This window comes from Gekko japonicus, unplaced genomic scaffold (genome assembly GCF_001447785.1).
Source record: "Gekko japonicus isolate JY-2015 unplaced genomic scaffold, Gekko_japonicus_V1.1 scaffold905, whole genome shotgun sequence".
Taxonomy (NCBI): Eukaryota; Metazoa; Chordata; class Lepidosauria; order Squamata; family Gekkonidae; genus Gekko; species Gekko japonicus.
In genome coordinates this window covers 148,152-170,236 of record NW_015160239.1, presented here as the reverse complement: position 1 = coordinate 170,236, position 22,085 = coordinate 148,152, and the positions used below count along the sequence as shown (strand labels likewise).

At 46.4% G+C, this 22,085-nt stretch overlaps 1 protein-coding gene across 3 annotated transcripts in view; it reads right to left on the bottom strand.

Annotated features, from left to right (window-relative positions):
- Window positions 1–6: 6 nt before the first annotated feature.
- CD99L2 (CD99 molecule like 2) overlaps window positions 7–22,085 on the bottom strand; it is an 89,027-nt gene continuing 66,948 nt past the window's right edge. The window contains exons 7-12 of one of the 3 annotated variants that reach the window (XM_015413149.1): window positions 20,086–20,121; window positions 17,863–17,928; window positions 9,526–9,567; window positions 8,982–9,101; window positions 3,389–3,454; window positions 7–2,717 (exon numbers count right to left, since the gene is read on the bottom strand). In XM_015413149.1, the coding sequence (XP_015268635.1) occupies window positions 2,650–2,717; window positions 3,389–3,454; window positions 8,982–9,101; window positions 9,526–9,567; window positions 17,863–17,928; window positions 20,086–20,121 (398 nt within the window). In that variant the 3' untranslated portion in view covers window positions 7–2,649. The remainder of the gene's footprint in view (window positions 2,718–3,388; window positions 3,455–8,981; window positions 9,102–9,525; window positions 9,568–17,862; window positions 17,929–20,085; window positions 20,122–22,085) is intronic. The other 2 variants (XM_015413157.1, XM_015413163.1) reach the window with 2 other exon arrangements.

The window sequence follows — 22,085 nt, the reverse complement described above, 5'->3', positions numbered from 1 at the left end:
ACAATTCATTCATCATTCTAGGATACAAAAATGCATACCTTGCTACATTAGTGGAAAAGAGGGGTTCCTACGAACTTCAGGTAAAAATGTTTGACTTGGGCCAGATTCCTGTCTCGGTTACTCCACCGTTCAGTGGTAGAATGCATGCTTTCCAGTGAGAAGGCTCCGGGTTCACTCACAGTATCACTCTGAGAAGGTTCAGGTAGCAGCCCTGGGAATAAAGAGAGTGCTAGCCTTCACGCGGCTCAGTACTGGGATGCTTCTAATAATAAAACAGAAACACTAGGATTTCTTCAGGGCGATGGAGAAGGGGGGACACACTTTCCCCTCTGCCAGGACTGAGATTGGCTACTCTTCCTCAAAGTTCTGCTGAAGGACGAAATCACACAAAGGGTCTCACTGAACAAGAATTAAGTCATGTCCTTTCTAAGTCTTAGCTACATCATTATTCTCAGGTTAGGCACAATGCCCTCTTGCACTGTGCTGTTTTGTGTCTAGAGAGCCAGGAGTGGACGTCTGCATCTTTTAAAGAGACTCAAATGGCTCATTGGCTGAGTTCATTACTGAGGCCACATATAGACAAACAGACTGTCGTGATAAAACTGGCCGTGGACTATTTTACTTCTCGATTCTTCCCTCTGCCCTGCCTCCCTAGTGTCTAGCCAGTGAGGTGCAGTGGTCAGTGCTGTACTAGACTCACAGGGACCTGGGATAAGATTGCCATACTGCCACAAAGCTTGTGTCACTAACATACCTCACTGGGTTGTTGTGAAGATAAAATGGGGAAGGGAGAATCCTGTCCAGTGCCCAAACTCCTTGGAAGACGAGATAGAGAAAATTTATTAGATTGATCCCTATGTGCAAGGAGTTTTTCATAGCAGGGGAGAGTTAAACATTTAGCAAGGTGGCACATACCTAGCAATACATTCTGCAGGCTGATGGGAGTACATAGTCCAAGAACTATTTTATTGCACTATTTTATCACTGTTAGACTGGACTAGGCCTAGAAGTGGACATCCATGGGATATGCAGTAAACTATGGACCAGGAATTCTATGAAAAATATTGTGCATGTGCTTTGAAATCCTTTTTATCTTATTGAAACAGAAACTACTGAACTTTTAATCTAGAATACACAATAGAGCATTATATTTTGTGGTTTAATTCCCCTAGCCTAAAATGTCCTCAGCCAGAAACAGGTATTTAGATTCTGAAGTCCACGTTGTATTTAATCAAATATAGTGGTGAAGTGAGGAAGAGCATGCAAGCTAACGGTGGTACCCAACGTCCTCTGCCACACTGCAATGGATCCTGTGAATGCATGCCTGCAGACCATGCAAAACTGCTGCAGCTGGAACCTGGTTGCAACAGTTCTTGCACTCACTGCAATTCAAGCACTTTAACAAGCCTTGAAGTTGGAGAAAGCGAAAACACAATCTGGCACCCATGCCTATAAGATTTGTACTTTGGAAAGTGTGCAAAACAGGAAACGATTTCTTTGCCCTAAGGTTACGTGCAAGCTGGAGTTTAACCTCTGAATCATCCTTTGATTGTTAACATGAAACACTGCATGTATAACAACTACTTGCACAGGGTTCTGGTAGCAAAAGGATCAGGGTTATTGATACAGCAATTAGAGATGGGCACAAACCAGCTGACGAACTAAAATTCATCATGAATTTTTGGCTGGTTTGCCATTCATGAACTGAAGAACTGCCATGACCTTCCATGAATTTTGATTCAGTCTGTGGCAGTTCGTGAAGGGCAGAAAGCAGGGGTTTAAACCCATACTTTCCTGCTCTTCACAAGAATCCTGAGTTGTGGGAAGCTCCTGCCACTCAGCTGTTTGGTTTGAATGGCTGGGAGCCATTTAAACCCCTGCTTTCTGTTCCCTGTATAAAGCTGCAAGGAGCAGAAAGCAGGGGTTTATAGTTTAAACGGCATACGAATCGGGTCAGTTTGTGAACCAAACTGCAAAAATGCAGGTTGTGCCCGTCCCTAACAGCGACACCGAACCCCAATTGGATGGGGGTGCTGTTTACTTGCTGTCTTCTGCCAACAGGCTGAGTTTTCAAATGAAGACCAACCCCACAGGCACTTATATATCTTGAGGTGTAACTACCCAGAAGGCTAAGCTCCACCCTCCAATGCCCATGTACTTCCGCTAGAGTCAGTGGAAGCCACGTGCTCATAGCCGCCAGCCAATGTAGCTGAAAGACATTTCTACAAAGGTGTTTTTTTTTTTACATGGTTTGCTTTGGATTGTTAATTTACAGGCACTTCATTGTTCTCACATCTGTAGTCACTATCCCCAGCTGCTTTTTCTCCCTCATTAATGAAAATCCCTACATCTAATATGAAACATCACTTTGAAGCACCTTTGTGGTTTGAATTCAACCTGACAAAACTCCTACATGACCAAGTCAATGTAAACCTACAACTCTTCACAAAAAACAAACGGTGGAAAAAAAAGAAACAAATATTTCAACCTGCCTACAGTCTACCACAATAAGAAGCCTGTTCTAGTCAGAACACACATTAAATAGCTTTGGATCCAAATTAAATGTTTGTAAAAAGCTAAATTACAAGCATGTTTGAAGCGTGTATGTGGTTGCTGTTGACCAATTCTTTCCCGTCCGAGCCTGACCGTTTAGACCTTTGCGTTCTCTTGCGGCGGAGGTGGTTCTGCTGACTGTGGCTCTAGGACAGAATATTTAACTAGGTAAAAAGGAGAAGGTAAGTCATGAGTCCACAACAGTGTATTAAAAATGCAAACGTTGCCCAAGACGGTAAGATCCCATTTCTGCTTGTCTCAGTATCCTAAAGTATGACACCAAGGAAAGATACCTCCCTTTACAGCTCACACCTGAACACCTGTTCATACAGCCAGTGTTCCCTCGTTCAGTGGCCTCCAGGGACCCACCTGGGGGTCATAACCTATATGGAGTCATGTGGAGGTGCCAACCGTGTGAGCTGTGAGGGACAGTTGTGGCAACACTTGTGTTGACACAAATCCCAGGGACTGGGATGGAGGTGTCAATTCATACAGGCAGCATCTCCCAGCTGGGCCAGGTCCCCTGTGCATTCCCAGAGATCTACAGCTGCATGCTTTTGTCCTGAACAGTTTGGATTTCTCCCACTTTCCCCCTTGAATATTTTTAGGATAGGGACAGCACCCACATTTAGGCTTGACGTATGGTTGGGAATTTGGGATGTTGTCTTGACAAGTATAATACAACTTGAGTATTCTGAATGCCAGAGGTATAGCCTACAGGCTGGAGCCGTGTGTGAACCAGCCTTCACTTTGCTACCAACTTGTTTTACGGGGGACTTCTCCAGGGTGGAAGAGTTTACCCGTTTAGAAACAAAAGACTAAAAAGGTATCTCACCTTGCGGCTCTTCAGTCACCACCGCTTCCATGTTTTCTCCTTTCACGTACTCTGCATTCAGACCCTCTGAAAATGGCAAAGAATGGAAAGCAGTGATCCCCAAAAGATCAACACTTTCAAAGGTGTTTGGGACCTAGTATCCAAAGGCCCCGTGTAACACCAGCCAAGCCTGAACCACGACGCATCCTGTAGAAACAGTCCTGAAGGCAGACCTGTAGATTTCTTGATTTTACATTGCAATGACTCTTAAACTGAAATGACCAGAACAAACTGTGTTCATTGCTAACAGCAACCATGGAATGACCTAACTGAATAAAACAGGGCCAGATTATCACACATCTAGACTATTTGCTTGCTGCCTTTTCTGGAAAGAAAGCGTTGTTTGCCACGGTAACACAAGAGCGGTCCTTATAGTATATGTATCTACTGATGGTGACGTGCTATAATATGGGTGAAACATTGAGAAGCCCTTAGATGCCATTCCAGACATGGCAGCTTCCGGCAGCAACACTTAAGTGCAACCGACTGGCACTGAAAAAGCAACTCTGTGGCTTCTTGTAGGGTAGGTAGCTCACCCACTTTCCTCCTGTGAAATTTATGCTGAGTCTACATTCACCCAGTGATTTTCATGAGCGAACAAGGATTTGAACCTGGGTTCTCCCACTCAAAACCTAGCACTCCATCAAGTACACCACACAGAATTAACTTTGTTGATCTTAAAGGTGCGTCTAGACTCAAACTTAAAGGGGCCCTTAGACTCAAACACGGCTACCCACCTGAATCTAACCAATAGACCCTACATGGAAAGAGACGCTATACCTGTTTTCAGACAATTACTGGAGGATACTGGGCCAAAAACAACAGGAGATGAGAAAATTGCAAACAAGCTGTCAAATCTGTTCCCACAAATCTTTTCTTCAGAGGAACTATCAATAGGCAAGAAAGGTAAAAATCAATCGCAAAACACTGCCACTGTTCTAAAAAACAAAAACATGCATAGCGCTCATAGGTAAACCACCTGAGCAAGACCAATAAGTGGAAAAAAGCAGAAACTTGTAATATGCAACACACAATTATCCTGATACTATTTATTTCATATATCTCTATACTACTTTTCTCCAGTGCTCAAGATCCTTTTTAAACAGATTTCTAAAGTGCAGAATAGTCAAGTAGCCCTTTGGCATTTAGCTCAAATCCATTTAGATGTTTGAAAGTCTGATAGTTCTAGGCTCGGCTCCCCAGGTAAGCTCCAAACACAAGTCCACTAGAGCCAAAATGATGGGCTGGGTACCTAATACAGATTTAAAGAGGTGCAAACAAAAGTTCTAGCTTTTTTCTGAGGGGGTTTAAAGTATAGTCTTTTCTGGTTTCATGGAATAGAATTTAATGCTACCCAGTGTGGATAGTGTGCAGCTCATTTCTGTTCCAAGGGTATTACATGGAACACTACAATTTTATCTGTCTACTGATATGGTCACTTATAATCTAAGCCTAGGTACGTTAACCTGGGTGTGCAGTCAGTGAGGTTTACTTCAAGCAAGTGTGCACAGAACTGCAGCCTCAGGTTGATTGGGTATGGCACTCATATTATGATGTCTATTATTATAGACTAGCTGCTAGAGGCTAGATGGCCATCTGACAGCAATGCTGATTCTGTGAACTTAGGCAGATCATGAGAGGGAGGGCAAGAAGGGTTGCATCAGTGCTTAGTTCTTCTGGCCCTTTCTTACATCCCCAGGGAAATGCATGTGATTGCTCTCAAACTGACTGGATAGGAAAAGGAATTAGTACCTAAACGGCAATCCTAAACAGAGTTACACTCTACCAGGCCTGTTGAGGTCAGTGGATTTTAAAGGGTGTAACACTGTTTAGGACTAATCTGTTAAATCCAGGACATTTCATAGAACTTCGAAGCCCCAAAAGATACTTCCAATGAAAGGAAAGGGATACATTTTGCATTTGGATGGCTTGTGCTTATTTATCAGGTTATGTACCATGAAACTTATATTTCTGAAAAAGTTCTAAAGCAGTATTAAAAGGGCTTTTTATTACAGTCTGGACTTTTGAACTTACCCTAAAGTTTTAACTTCTAGATTACATAATGGACTGAGAATTTTTCAGTCCAGCTGAGCATTCGTGCAAATGTTTGAAAACGTACATTATGTAGGCGGCCCATCATTTTGACTCCTATTGAGTCTTGTTAAATTTCATTGGGAGCCCACCTGGGAATTTCACTCCATAACTATCAGACTTTCAGCATCATATCTACATGGATTTAGGCCCAAAACATGGAAATCTGCTTCACAATTGTGCAATTTAGAAATTGTCTGGAAGAGGAAAAAAGAAAGAAAAACACCTCCTTTGACAAGGGATTCCAGATGTGTTTTCAATGTTAGCGGCAGGAATCACAGTGAGTTATTAGTGAGAAACACGGCATTGGACAAGATGGGCCTGTGGTCCACAACAGAACAGCTGCTCTTATTTTGGTATCTGGCTGCAATCTACATTTCAGAATGAACGGAAAAAAACCCTCACAGATTTCTTAGTTGCTAGTTTTTTGTTTCATCCATTTTGTACTCTGAACGCTCTCTTAGCAGGTCCTCAATCTTATTCAGCCTGTGGGCACTTTGGGGGGTTGGAGGATAGGGAGTGGCCACCAAAAAATGGCTGCCATGGGGTACTGGGGCTAATCACAAAATTGCGAGAGGTTGCAAGCCAAGCAGCCTACGATGGAAGCAGCCTGGTTCCCAATGCGTGCTCCCTGCAGACACAGCAGGGGTGCCTCCGGGGTTCTCCTGAAGCATCTCCTGCCCAAATAGGCTAGAGGAAAGCCAGGAATGGCAGTTTGCTTTGGGGGAAACGAACTGGCAGGGGCAGTCTTAGGTGTGAGGCAACCTGCGCTGCCCCCCTGACCACCAGCTCCCCTGCCACTGCTCCCCGCAGGCTCTGTCGTCTCTGCTGCACCACCCCAGCAGCTCTTCAAGGGCTGTGCAGGTGAGGGGGAAGGAGAGTCTGGGGCAGCCTCTGCCCGTGCCTCCCTTGCCCTTTCCGGGCTTGTCCTCGGATCAAGTTCTCCTGGAGGGCAACAGAGCAGCAACAAGGAGGCGGGCTCAGGCAGGAGGGGAAGCTCGGCTGCTCCAGGCTGGCCTGGGAGCCGCTGCCCCACAAGCGAAGGCTTAGGGCATAAGCCCACTGCCACACCACCAGCGTTTGGGGAAAGGGAGGCTGGCGGGGGGGGGGACTTCTGCGGCGATTGCCACCTAGGCCGCTGCTGCCTGACTCAAGAACCAGCATGCCTGGCATAAGCAAGGAACAGGCAGTCGGAGCCTCTGTCCCTCAACTCCGGAAAAGCTGCAGGGAGCAGCCATGGAGGGGGCAGCATAGTGACTGCCTGCTGATGATTCCCCCCCCCATCCTTGGCTTTGGCCCAGGGCCCCACCCCCTGCCCACTCATGAAGAAGCAACAAGCTTCAAGCCAACCTGATATGCCCATTCCAGATAGAATCTCTCTCTCTCCCTCTCTCTCTCTTTCCTCGGCTAGTAGTGTGATTAGACACAAGTGAAGCACTAGAAGTAATCATCTTATGCTGGTCTGTCTGAGGCTGTCCTTGTGCAAACTGTAAGTAAGCGCCAACATCCCCTGCAATGTCACTGAGGATGCCAGGACATAGTCAGTTCGGAGGCGGAATCGGTGCCCATTAATTGCTTCTCAATAGAGCGCCACTCCATCTCCTCGGGCCGGCCCTGCCTGTGCCATCCTCTTGAAAGAACCACCCCGAGGCTACGGCATCGGGCGGATCACCTCGTTCCACATTGCCTAATCGTGCGTTCCATCACCACTCGTGTGAGCTCTTAGGGCCGCAAAAAGGCAGCGCAAGGTACCTCACCAGTCAGGCACAAGCCACAGTGGAGTGCTTCTCGCTCGCTCGCTCTGAGCTCCAGCCCTGTGGCTCATGCACAGCAGAGCCTCCTCCGCGCGGCCATGTGTTTTGCCAGGATAACGCCAAATGCAGTTTTATGTGCTTCAATAAAAAGTCACTTCAGCAGCGGCTGACGCCTCGCCAGCCTCCGCCGTGCATTGCAATACATCTAAGGCTTGACATTATCCCAGCATGCCATGTCTGATGGCTTAAATTAATCCTCCTTTATAATTAACTTTAATTTCCCGCCGTCTTTCTAGGGTTCTGCTTCTCTTGGTGTTGAATTTATCAAAGCTTTTTTCTAGATTCTTTTTTTTAGGGGGGGGGAAGGAAATGTTTATTCTCACTAAAATATCACTTCTGGGGCAGGAAAACAACACGGAGGGGGTGGCGGTGTTTTAATTTATTACATTCCGCTTGATTTTTTTCTTTCTCCTGCTGGTCTGATTTACTCACATTCACACCTGTTTGGTTTAGACTCTCTTGTGAAAATAGCAATTTGGTCGCAGAAGAACAGGAAGAGCAGAGTGTCTTTCCTTGGGGGCAGTGAGGGGAGGTGCCCAAAGGATTCGGATTTGTTTTTCAGATGAGCGATTCTCACTATTAATATAAAGCCACGGAGACGTCACACCACCCATACTCCAGAGAGCTGAGTGTATCCCAGAGCCTTCATGAGTCCCCTCCCCTGCTTTTGCAGCGGACAGAAAGGTGGGATTTCCTGAGCCGCTTCTGGGCCCTTATAGATGGCTCACGGGCCACATTCACAAGTTGTTCTGCGGGCCAAATCGAAAGCCATTTTTCCCAAGTAACTGTTAGGACTTCTTAGCCTGCGATGTACCACTGGTGGGATGGAAAGCAGAAGAGACACAATTTTGAATTGAGCAGACATTACAATGCAAAAAAAAAAACCCAGTCGTGATTTAAGCAGTCCTTGTGAAAATGACCCCTGTCCCTTGTGTTAATAAGGAAACACAGGTAAAGAAGCTTCCATGTGCCGGCAGTCATTACCAGTTCCGACAGTAATTACAGGAACTCATGGCTGGAATGGTCCTTTCCAGCCCTTTGGAAAGCAGATGCTGCTACTTAACATTGCAGCACCCCTACTTCCTCTTGCAAGAGAGAATGTGAGATGCCAAGCCCTTCTGTATTCCAGCTGTTACTTGTCTCTGTTCATCCCAGTCCCAACCACAGACAAACTGTGTGCCGGAGGACCATACCTCTCACCCCATCGCCTACTGTTTTTCCAGTGCTACCCCTTCCCTTCTGCACAGTCCTGACAGTTGAAATAAATTGGAACTAGATTAAAACACAGCATCGTCCTTGCCCTCTGGTGCTCCCTTTCTCACTATACAAGTTCTGGCACATGAGGCTGATGGGGGAACCACTGGCCCAGAGAACGCAGTCGATTCACGTCCCACGCCTAGGATGACGTTCCTCCATCAGATGCCATGACCTTGGGTCAGTGACATTCTTTCAGCCTAACCTCCCTCACAGGGTTGTGAGGACACAGTGAGGGAGAACCGTGTATGCCCGCCCGTGAGCAAGGCCACAAGGGTGGACAGAAGGGCTGTTCCTCAGGAGGCACATCACTGGTACCCACCTGAGGATTGGCACCTGCTAGCAGTCAAGCCTATGCATGATCCCTGGGAGTAGGAGGCATCCCAGACACTTACGTTGTATGCTGAAACAGAACTTCTTTTGCTGGTATGAGATGTAGCTGCTCACAGCACCGATTAGAGCCATAGCCAGGCCGCTGACTATGCCAGCAATCGTCCCTGTCTCTACTAGGGCACCTGGAAAAGTGAGGAAAAAACATGTTGATGCTGAACTCCATCATGGAAGATTACATTTTTAACACAGGGTCTTGCTGACTTTCTTTCTCTATTCCTATTTACAGTGACTGACATTTTGCTACGACTGTATCCCATCTGCCTTAGAGTTATCTAAGCTATGGCTTCACGTCATCCTTACAGTATACAGAAAATAGGGTGGAGGAGATTTCTTGCAAAACTAGGATGAAGATGCTTCAAGGTCCACAGGCCTCCTAGTAAGGAGGACACGGTTGCTCATGGGGTCATGATGTACACAGTTGCCCAGGGCCCTGGAGAACCAGCACAAGAGGAAATCAAGCCTAGCTAGGCACTCACAATGCATCCTGGCTACTGACAAGGGAAAGGCGTTGTCTGAAGTCAAGTAGGAAAGGTATTTCTAGCTTACCGTCATTATAATTGCTGTCGCTGCCGCCGCCACCACTGGCCCCTAAAAATAATGGTAATACTTAGCATTTATATTGCACTTCCTCGGATGTTAAAAACACATGTGTTTTAACACAACCATCCTGTAAGGTAGGCCAGGATTATTATTCTCATGTTGCCAAGTGGAGGAAGGGAGGGGCTAAGAATCGGAGTGGGTGCCTCGCAGTTTGGGGGGGAAAGACGGGCTAAAGCATATAACTCAGGACAAGCATGTGGGGTTATGACAATTTAACCCGTCGCTGATTCACTGTAGAGAAATTTCCATAAGCCTGGTCCATGAAGCTGCCTATTTATAGTCAAGACGGCCTGTATGCTGAGATTCCGCAGGGAAAAGTGCAGCAGGTGGGAGCTGAGCAGAGGATTATACTTTCTGAGAAATGCAGTTGTTAGTTTAAAAAAAACCCCTAAGTTTCTAGCCCACAGTGCTGCAAAGACATTCTGGAACATGTGTTGACAATGCCTGATTAAAGTTCAAATGCCAGAGGAGTGGCTGAGAAAGTGTTCCAGTGGCTGTGTATGGGGCCCTGCCCACAGCTAGCAAGCCAGGATAAATTACATACAATAGCAGCTTTGTTAGAAATTATGTAAATCTGCTCAGTTTGCACAGAACTCAGCTCTTCTTAAGCACTGCTTACAACACTGGTTCCTTTAGGCCCAAACTCTCTGCTCTGACTGGTAGCAGCTCTCCAAGACTGACCACTGTAGCTCTGAGTTCCAATCATGCACCATATGGAAGCATTCTAAGCCTCTCTGCCAACATGCCAATCTCCACACCAGCCTGAAATCATTTTGCTACTGGCTGGCAACACAGCCCTCTTGGGGCAATTTCCAACACGATGTTTGTCTTCCATGAGAGTATTTGGAATGATTTCCACAGAACCAAAAATGTGAAAAGCCATTAAGATGGTGCAGGTCTGCAGGCAGAATGTGAGATTCCTGCCAGGTTCCTATTTAGAGTCCTTTCCTGTAAAAGGCACGAGAATTTGAAGCCGAGATCCTGTTTTGCCCTGTATTTGTCTTCTGGAAATCATTCTGTCAAGAGAGGCTGATCTATGTTTTGGAGTGGAAGGCAAGGACAAGTGAGGGGAGAGGATTCTGCCCTCCGCTTTTCTCGCCTTGGGCCCAGTTCCTAGAAGTACAGGGAGTTAAGAGTTCCGAGGACAGTTTTACTGGTCCTCTTTTACACTGGGGAAGGAAGTCCTGGTGTTTTGCAAAGGCACTCCTTCGCATCCACCCAGACACAATGGTAGCCCTCGTATTAATTAACCAGCTGCTGCCTCGCTAGCACTGCACTGAGCAATAAATGAGATTGATTATAAATTTAGCGCTCTGCGCAGTCAAGAGGTGGGTGGGGTTTGCAGAGACTGGAGGCTTTGTCTGCAAATTTCTGCACTCCGCAGCATAAGCAGCGGCAGCAGCTTCTCTTCCCCCTTGGACAAAAATGCTGGGGTGGTGTTAAAGAAAGGCTCTTTTGTGGCAGGCTGGGAGTCAGGGATGGGAGATCATCTGATGTATCCAAAGCAGAGATAAACACCAGCTGAGGTCCCTGCTGACCCTTAAGGAGTAACAGTTGCTTGCTCCTTTGCTCAGACCAGTCATTCCCTTGCTGCGTGCAGCAAGAGCGAGGCAAGCAAGCAACGAGATAATTAAGCAAAAGGTTCCAAAGTAATGGACCAGAAATGAGGTTGCCTGCTGCATCTCTGAATGATTCACTGCTCTGGCAAATTTCATTCCATTACACAGAACAAAGCCAAGCCTGCTCCCTCGCTCCACTAGGTTCGGCTGGATCATTCACTCATTCTCAATGGAGAGCTAAGGCAGAATGAGCCAGGCACATAAGAACATAAGAGAAGCCAATGCTGGATCAGGCCAGTGGCCCATCCAGTCCAACACTCTGCCACACAGTGGCCAAAAATACCAGGTGCCATCAGGAGGTCCACCAGTGGGGCCAGGACGCTAGAAGCCCTCCCACTGTTGCCCCCCCCCCCAAGCACCAAGAATACAGAGCATCACTTGCCCCAGACTGAGAGTTCCTATCTATTCCTTGTGGCTAATAGCCACTGATGGACCTCTGCTCCATATGTTTATCCAATTCCCTCTTGAAGCCGTGCATGCTTGTAGCTGCGTATCCTATCTATGCGTGAGCCAATGCAAGGAACAGAGACTCACACAGTTACATAGAGGACGAAGGATGTATTTTCTCTCCCCAGTCCTTCTCTGCTGCAGTTTACAGCTGGGGAAAGACAGCCCTGGCTCGCTTATGCTGTGCAAAGGCCAATCTGGGCTGCCTTTTCCTAGCCAGCCAGGCCCATCAGTGTTGAAAGATGTTGCTTTTTCTCCCCTTCTGGCCATTTCAGCCAGGATGCAGAGGCAAAGCTAAAGAGGAAACATTTGGGGATATTTTGAAGCCATGGGGGAATCTGGGGGTGGAGACAGCCATGGGGGGGTGGAGAGGAAGCCTCGGCAGGCCTGATAGAGGCCAGAATCCACACCAGACTTGGTGGCAGCTGTCACAGCAGAGAGGATGCCTCAGCAGGTCCGGCACCAGAGGCTGGGCCCTGCACCAGATTCATTGGCAGCCATCAGGGGTGGGGAGGAAGCCTCAGTGGACCTGGGGGTAAAGGTTGGGAGCCACATCAGGCCCTGCACTACCAATGGGGGGGGGGAATAAAGGTTAGACGGGGAAGGGATTCCCCTAGAGTATCGCAGGCCCCCACTTGTATATTCTAATAGCCAAGTCAGCCAGATCTGAAGATATTCAAATGTGGTGCTTGGAGCCACGAACGGAAAAGACACGTGTTTCTACAAACCTGAAAAGCGCCCCAGGTTTTATTAAAAAATCTGAAATCTTTTCTTTTTTTTTAAACTGATGGGATAAAACGAACCCAAAATGATAAAAGGAGCATCTGTAGCTTTAAGAAACGGAAGCCCTCAGTGGCCATTGCTAGGCAACCACAGCATTCAAGGCTTGGTTTCTGTCAGTAAAAGGAAGGGGGAGGGAGCTGGGCCGTTTCCAGGGTTGTTTTGGCCTTTGAGGGAGCTAGGCCTGGCAACAACTACCAGGTGACTTGACACTGGCTGCTTGCTACTGTTCAACAGCAGCCACCCTATGAAAGCCAGTGTGGTGTAGCCGTTAGACCCTCAGAGGGTTTGGGAGACCCAGGCTCAAACCACCAGTCTGCCATGGAAGTTCACTAGGTGATGTTGGGCCAGTCTCATACTTTCAGCCTAACCTACCTCACAGGGTTGTTGTAAGGATAAAAAGGAGGAGAGAAGAAAGATGTAAGCTGTTTTGGTCCCCACTGTGGAGAAAGATGTGGTATAAATGAAGTTAAAAAGTAATAAATATAGCTGAAGGTGGGAAGCAGATAAAAGATAGGTTGGTGAATGGCCGAGGAGAGAAATGGTAAATAATAACCCAGCAGCCGTCACCCTACAACTATGCCATAGTTTTCCTAGGCAGTAGGGTTGCCAGGTCCCTTAACCTTTTCGGTGGGGGGGAGTTGGTCCCAGTCTGGGACATTCGCATGCGCCACGATGACGTCACCCAGAAGTGACATGCCGCTGGTGGACGCTCTAGTATTCAGCTTGAAAACTCTATGATACCATAAAGTTTTCAGGCTGACTGCTAGAGCGTCCCCCAGCGACGTGCCCAGCGCGATGATGTCACCTCTGGGTGACATCATTGCGCTAAGCATGTTGGCCAGATTTGGGCACTTTGGGGGCGGGGGTTCCCCCCACCAGCTGGATCTCGGCCGGTGGGTTGGGGGCAATGGTCCCTCTAAGCTTTGGGGTCTTGTGAGCAAAAATTCTACTTTATGAGCTGCTGGCATTCAAGTTGTGAGTGAGTAGTTTGGCTGCTGCATAAATTAGTTTGCTCTGGAGCCCTCGTTCCTGAGCTAAGACAAAAATGTGTGAGCCGGAGGCTAAAAAACTGTGAGCTAGCTCACACTAACTCAGCTAAGAGGGAACACTGGTTGGGGGCCCTTTGAGTGGGCAAAACCCCGCCCCCCAGGGGACCTGGCAGCCCTACTAGGTAGAGGCTGTCATGGGGGAGGGGGAGTTGGCTGTTGGGTGGGAAGCAGAGACGGAAGAAGAAAAAGAGGCTATGTGGTCTTCCAGGAGCTGGAAAGAAGAGTCAGTGAAGGCAGGGGAAATGAGATCCTCCCTGCAAGTTTTTGCAAATTCCTACTTGTAAAATTATACTATTTGACATTCTGAAATATAACCAATGCTAGATAGAGAGAGCTGCAAATGATTCTACCCTTTGCTCCTCAAGCCCATATAGCTTAGTTTTTGCTATCTCAGAAGCAGAAACAAAAATTAAATGCTGAACACTAGAAATCATGATGTTTCTAGTAGCCAGAAGCAGGTTTCTTACCTGAACCCAGAAGCTGGCTTCAAGCCAAATAGACTCACCACTAAGGAATAGCAGCTGCTTTGGATACAAAGTTAACACTGAACACACTGATCTGTTCAATGGTGTATCATCATCATCAGGCAGACAGTACGCCATGTTAAGTGTGGACAAAATTGGTCACATTTAAACAGTAAACATATCCCTAAAAAAATGTCTGCACAGGCGTTATCGTTGTCTAATGCTGTAGACTCTTTTACATAGAGGTCTTCAAGCTACATCATTCTTAGAACGTTGAGCAAGGACAACCTATCTTGTTTTCAACATTTATTTACTGGGATATTTATACGCTGCTTTTTTTCCCTCATGGGGACCCGAAGCGGCTTACATGAGTGTTCTTCCCACCTCCATTTAATGAAGAGACTTTCAAAAAAGTATTTCACTTGTTCAAAAAGGGGAAATATTACATACGTGTTTTTAAAGTGTTCCTCAAAACAGAAACAAAAAGTGTATTTTCCCTTTAATCTCTGCAAGCAAACAGAGTTGTGCCACACCAAAGGGAGCTGCAGCCAATCTCAGCTCCCTGATTCTGCACACTTTGCTTGCAAATGGGTGTCCTGTCTCTAGGAGTGCCAATCTGTGGGGGGGAGGGGTGCAGATCTCCCAGACTACAGAGATCAGGACCACTAGAGAAAATGGCTGCTTTGGAGGGCGGACTCTACGGCACGGTACCTTGCTGAGGTCCCTCCCCAAGTTCCACCCCCCTATCTCCAGGAATTCCCCAACTCGGAGTTGGCAACCCTGTTTCTCGCTTAATTTGGTCTGATGAGTCACAAGTTGCACAGATGTATTCTAAATAAATCAGGTTCCTCAAACACACATCAGGCACTAATTCCAACCAATCAAAAAGATGCCTATTTTTATAACGGAGGGTCCATCCTTCAGCATCCCAGTTCTCTTTGGATTTAGCTCGTTAATGTCTTCTTGTGCCTGAGCACCACGCCACATCTGTGAAGTTCTTGCAGCTCCAAGGCATCCCCACTGGGCTACAGCCCAACCATTTTGTGGTAAAATATATCTCTGTGTCCTAGACCGCTGCCTGAAGTACAGCCCCTGAGAATACAAGCGCGAGCTTTCCCTGCATCACAGGATCAAACAACAGCTGCTTTATAGGCCAGATGCAGTTTTCAAATCTATAACCAGTTGAGCAAAATTCACAGTCAAAAATAGAATGGGGAAATATGAGACGGAGGGACCCCAAAGGGAATCCCTCTTCATTCCAAGTCCTCCATTATTTTATCTATTGTTCTGTCCGCGAGGAACTTTAGATACAGAAATAAACGTCGTACGCACAAGATCTCTGAACTCAAAAAATCTTCTGGGAAACTGAGTCACCATTTTTATGACGGTGGAAGCAGGTTATGTTCTTACAAAGCGCTGTCATCTGGGATCTGACTGTTCTCCCCGCATATCCATAAAGTGCATTTACTGTTTCAACTCAGGGCATCAAAGGAACCACAAGGGGGCCCAACAGCAAAAGCAAAGAAAATTCTGTTGGTTGGCTTTCCCCCCCTGCAAAGCGAATATACTCACTTAAAGGTCATCCACCTCTAAGCAAATTTTTGTATACTTCTCAGAAAGGGACAAAAACATGTGAAACAGGAAACAGTGTAAGAGAATATGGGGGCCCAGCCAATCCAGTCCTTTCTCACTCTCCCTAATCTTGCTCTCTCACACGTCCATTCACATCACACTTGCACACAACACTCACACATACACTCTCTGCTCAGACTACTTTCCTGCGTATTCGAGAATAGCATACGAGTTACTAATTGGCGTCAGTGTATACACACCAGCCCTTCACACACCCAATCAACAGCAGACAAGTCCTCCTGCTAGACTGCCCGGGCCCTTCTCACATGGTCCCCTTTCTAGCCAACAGCAGATGGCCCTATCTATCCCTATGCTTCAGAACAGCATTATTAATTAAATTAATTAAGGAAAACACTGTCCCAATTCTAACTGCAGATGGACAGTCATTTTAGTTGGTAGCAAATTACAACAGGAGTCCGGTGGCACCTAACAAAATTTATTCCACGAAAGCTTTTGCTGGACTATGTTTTGTCTTTAAAGTGCTACTGGACTCCCGTTTTATGTTGTGGCATCTAACTGCTTGAAGCGGCTTCTGACAATCCATAAAGCCCTACTGTAAAAATAAATTAAACAACAACAACAACAACAATGAAACCAATTCATAGAACTTCAGTCCAGTTCAAAACTGTACCATTTTGCAGGCCCAAAAGATCCCAGCAGCAAAAACTAACACCCTCCAGATGCCAAGACAGCTCTGAATCAGACAGCAAATGCCTGCTGAAACAAAATGGCTTTGCGCACTTGGCAGAATCTAATCAGAGAAAAGTGCCGGTATTACTACTTGTAATGTAGATTGGGGGGCTGAGAAAAAACAGCTGGTCTAAAACCACCTAGTGAGTTTGTGGCAGAGGCAAGATTTGAACTTGTGTCCTTGCATATCGTGGTTCATTCTCTTAGGCACTATACTATACTAGCTCTATACCCACTTCTGTGGAAAATCCTGGGCGTGACCATTTAGGGCTTAAAGCAGCATTTTAAATTGGGCCTGGAAACAGTCTGATCAAGTTGTTCTAAAATGGGCAAGAAATGCTCCAGGCAGTCCAACCCAATCCAAAACTCCAGCAGCTGCATTCCCAAAACAGCTGTACTTTCCAGTCATTCCTCAAAGGCAGGCCCGCAAGACTTGGGACTATCTGGCTGTCTTCACCCTAAGAGCTCCAAGGCAGGAGACAGTGACAGAATGTTGTCATCCTGCCATTAACAAATTTTATAAGCCCATCAAAATGGCCCCAAACATTTCATTTGCATATATGTTAATTTTGGGCTGTAACAGCCAAACCATGCACTCCACAAGATATGTTTCTGAACAAATCCATTGCCACTGAAGCAAAAGCTCACTGAACAGCTAACTGCAACCAGCCCAGAAAAGAAAGGAGCTGTCAACAATGAGAATTCATTTAAGAGCTGATGCAACTTCACAAAGCACAGCCTTGAAAACAGGGTTTCCTTCTGAACAGGAAAGATCATGTCTTCTATGTGTAACTTTAAAAACATCGAGTACTAAAACATGATTCTACAGACTAGGAGTAACAGAAAGAAAGACACCAGTTCCCCCCCAAAAAACATGAAATTTAGGTTATAGGTGCAATCCACACCAGATCTACTCAGACGTAAATCCTATATTACTTAGTGGGGCTTAGGAAAGTGTCTTCCAAGTTTGGTCTTGTCCCTCTCTGGGTCCCTGTCTATAGGACTGCAGCCACTTTGCTTAACAGTCCTAATGTGGCTTATAAAGGGGTAAGATCCATTGTGATCGACAAGATTTGCTGTAAAGTCAAAGGTTACCTTCAGACGTTATGAACGAAATCAGGAGAATAAGCCTTGTTTATCCCCTGACTCACAAGTTGCCTCCCCATTCTTCCTCCTCGTGCACAAAGAGATTGGAGACTTCCAGGTTTAGAACTAACTGCAATGCAATTGGTTATGATGTCTCAACTGGGCACTTTAATCAACTGTGGTTTGGCTTCTTGCCTCAGACTAGGATTCCAAACCAGAGTTGAAACCTAGTTTACCATCCAAATCTGTGTGCGAAAAACCAAGCCACAGTTAAAAACACCCAGTTCAGACATTAAAAAGTAAAGTTCTAAACCTGGAAGTCTCCAATCTCAGTTCTGCATGTGAGGGGAGGGAGGGAGGAAGTGGCAAAACTGTCACAGTCCAAGAATTAATTGGGCTTGTTCTCGTCACAAACAAGCCACAGTTTCCTGGTGATGTCTGAATACAGATGATATGTTCAAGATGAGGTAGCTGAAGATCCTAGAAGCTTTTTAGTTAAGTGACAGGCTGTACCTTTCTTCTTGTCTGGTTGGTAGCCTCCATCATCCAGAATTCCAGCCAGGTCATCATCTGAAAAACCTGAAAAGTTGTAATGAATTAAATGCAAGCATTAGTTCACAAAGAAAAGGTCAAAATACATTTCTGTCTGAATGGTTAGCAAAAGAATGATGTTTTTCTAGTAACACATCCAACAGAGAGATATGTTTTAGCAGGATTGGTGCTGGTTAGGTGCCAATTAGGGAATAAAAACAACCACTGCTTGTGTGGGGGTGGAAAGAACTGTTAAAAGAAGCACGAGGCTGGTGCCAAAACACAGCAGTCCCACAACACATTCACCTACACGTTTCATCAATGGCAGGTATGAGCAATCATGTGTTGTGACATTTTTATGCTGTATGTTTCTCCATCCCTGCTCTATATCAGTGGCTCTCAGTGGCAGAGGAACACATAAATAATACCAGGCCTCAGTCCACAAAGAAAACTGCCCTTCTAACAGAATTACTTTTTGCTGCAGTTTTTTAAAGGGCCCACCAGTGCCCAGCTGCCACAATCCAATACACACACCCTAAACAATGGGTTTACGGCCCTCTAACTCTATGCTGGACTGCAGTTAATGCTGGACTGCACTTTCCTAATTGTCTTCATGGCAAGATCAGGGTGGAATTATGTTGTGGACACAGTAATGAGAACAGAAAGCTCAGGGGGCTGTTTCTGTTTTGAGTACTTCAGGTCCTGGAAGCCTTGGTGAGTAAGTTTTGGTGCCAGTGGCAATTTGCCATGTCTCGAGACTCTGGTAGACCAGCAAACAGAATTAAGTGCCTGGGATGGGCATTGGTACTAGGACTTTATTCAGGAACTGCAGCCAGCGAACACCAACCCCAATGTTTAGGCTACAACTGCGAGAGAGAGAAGGTTTCCCATGGTTAAGTGGGAATGGAGATGTGGAGGAAAGACACACACTCCATGCTTTGGCTATCAACAGCCAGAGAAAACAATCGTTTGATCTAGGATTGATCGCATGCAAGGAAGACAAAGCAATTTGTTTTGCTTGTTTGTCAGTCAGGACACCAAGCACTTCTTGTATGAGTCACCCTCATAATACTGCAGGAAGTAGAAAGCAGACAAGCAACCCACCCACCCCAAGTAACACTGTGTGGCAGGAGATCAGGCAGGAGAAGGGATCCAGCAAAGGAAAAACAGGTGAGAAGGAGAAACGAAGGGAAGAAGGACTGCAGGTTTCCACAGATACTTCTGTTCTTTTGGGCCTCGGAATAACTGACAGGGATGCCACAAACCCGCCCCACCACAAAGGAAAACCCTGAGGGAGGAGCTTGCAACCCACTTGCTCCCCTAGCGTTGCCTCCATCCTATAAGAAAATACTTCTGGCACCCCCTTTTAAAAAAAGAGAGAGAGGCAAAATTAAATTTACTTTTTGAACTAGGGCATCTCCCAGGAACACACTTTCAGGTGCCCTGAGGTGAAAAAGCAGCACAGATGTTTAAATAAAACTAAATATGTTTCCCAGGCGCCAACTTCAAGGCCACACCTATTTAGCTTTGGTCGTAAAAGCAATGTCACATCGCCCTCCGGACAATTCCTGAGCTCAGTTCCTCTAGTTTACCCCTGCAAAGCAAACCAGTATTTTTATGTCCCTGAGGGGATGAATGATATAAGGAACCCTGAGTCAAACTAATATCCTAGCCAGCTTACTGTCCTGTCCTGTTTTGGCAGCAGCTCTCTGAGGTGCCGGGTAAAAAGCTGGGAAGAACTGCTTGAACTTAAGGTAGGGCCAGAGTAGAGGAGGCCAAAGAAAGTGCCAGCATTTCTTTGCTACAACTTCAGTGAGGGACACTATCTGGCCCCAGACCTCTTAACGGGTGTAATAATGATCTGCTTTTGAATTCACACAATGGCTGCTTTCTCCGAATATCTCTGAGTTGAGGAGTTTTTAAAAAATATAATGTGACTGGGTTATTCTGGTGGCTGACACAAGATCTGATACTGAGTTAGTGATAAAGTGGGAACAATCAAAGAAAGAAAGGGGGGAGTTCCTGATTAATAGGGGAAATTACGAGAGGTATTCAGCATCTAAAGTTCCCCAGTGCATTGTGCAGATAAGTAATAAGATGCTTTTGGAGGCTTAGGAAAAAGTGGATGGCAAAGACAGCGCAGAGATTTATCATCAGTTAAAAAAGCAGGCAGTAGTAACTGGGAGCCAATCCAAGACTCCTTACCAGGTTTTCCACCTCTTCCACCTCTACCTTTGGAGCCTGGAACAGGATTCTTTATTCATTAACTGATCACAGAAAATAGCAGTTGTTGGTTTAGGTTTTGCAATACCACAAAGGAAAGGCAAACTTAAGAGCATTCAAACAGGGCAAGTTGTTGGGAGTTAGGACTATTCAAAGAAATATTCTGCTTTGCCTACTTTTCTTCACGTTGTCGCTATTAAGACCAGCCTGGGTTGAAACAGATGCCTTTTCGACTATCCTTCAAAAAAATGAGTATGGTCAGGGCTCTTTTTGTAGAAAAAGCCCAGCAGGAACTCATTAGCATAATAGGCCACACCCAACAGCAGGAACTCATTAGCATATTGGGCCACACCCCTGACAGCACAGCTCATTAGCACATTAGGCCGCACCCCCATGTTGCCAGAAGTGTGGTTATCCAGCCACACCCACCTTTTGCTTGTTATTCTGTTTACCTTGTTTGTTGTCAAAACCCAGGGCCTTTTTTTGTAGCAGGAACCCCTTTGCATGTTAGGCCACACACCCCTAATGTAGCCAATCCTAAAGAGTCTCTGCTGTTGGGTGTGGCCTATTATGCTAATGAGTTCCTGCTGGGCGTTGCCAACTCAGGAACCAGCCAGAACTCCGTTCCTGCCCCAAAATAGCCCTGGGTAAAATAATGACCAGGAAGGTGGGGGTGGGGAAGAGAGACTATAAAGATGACAACATACTTTGAGGGCATGGTGACAAAAACCAACATTGGCCCTGGTCACACGGGCCGGAAAAAGCGGGGGGGAGCGTGGCTGTTTGCCCTGAAGCAATCAGACGTCCCTTTGAGCTCCCGTCGAGGTCCCGTGGTTAGGGGGGAGGTGGCAATCACACGACAATCCTGCCGCACGGCAAAGAAGCAGGGCGGCGCGGCAAACGGGGTTGTGGGTTTTTTAAAACTGAAGTGTGAGCATGCTCCATTGGGTGCTTCTGCGCATCCCGTGGAGACTTGGGGGGGGGACCTTTTTGCGAGGGGACATGGGAGGGCGCCGGATGCCACAAACTACCACCGGAAACGTGATCAGATGCCTGCCCTTGCCCCGCGGTTTCCGGAAACTAGTACCTCAGAGGTACTAGTTTTTTACCCCGCATCTGCGGCGGGAAGCCTCGGGTTAGCCACGGGAACTCTACGCTTCCCAGATGTGGCGGTGTGATCGCGCCCAGAAAATCCGCCTATTTTCCGACTCTGTAGCGTGTCTAATGCTCTGTGTGACCGCAGCCTACATACATTATCTAGCAAAAGAATCCCTGGTCACAGAATTGCTATCAAATCTGGCAATGCTCAAAAAGTGGTGGAAGAAAACATCAGCTTCACCAGGCCACTCTGCTGCTGACCTGAAAATCACCAGTTTTCAACAATAGAACTTTCAAGGGAAGTTCTCCCATGAGAAACTCCTGAATTAGAATTCATTAGGAAGCTTGACACTAAACAATTAGGGCTCAATCACAATTATGGGTTGCTTTCACGCTACAAGTGTTAAATTAGCTTAGCAAGACTAACAAGATCCGTTATTACCGCTGCCGTGTTCACTTTATATACATTCAGGCTTTGCGCAGACATGACGCAGTCTGTACCTCTAGCATTTCACTACATTTTGGACCATTGATCATTTTTTCTCTCTCCATGCCAATGAGCATCTGCCAAAATGAGAATACACTTCTCAAGTATCTGCTGGAATGAGTTCCGGGGCACAAAAGCCTGGTGGTGGAAAGTGCCATCAAATCGCTGCTGACCTATGAAATAGACTCTGTAGGGTTTTCAAGGCAAAAGACAAAGAGAGGTGGCTGGCCACTGCCTGCCTCTGCACAGTGACTCTGGACTTCCTTGGTGGTGTTTCACCATAGCACTCGCCAGGGCCAGCCCTGCCTGGCTCTGAGACCTGATGAGATTGCGATAGTCCAGGCCACCTAGGTCAGGGCTTTGCCACAACTAATCTATGGGCCCTGGAGGTACCACA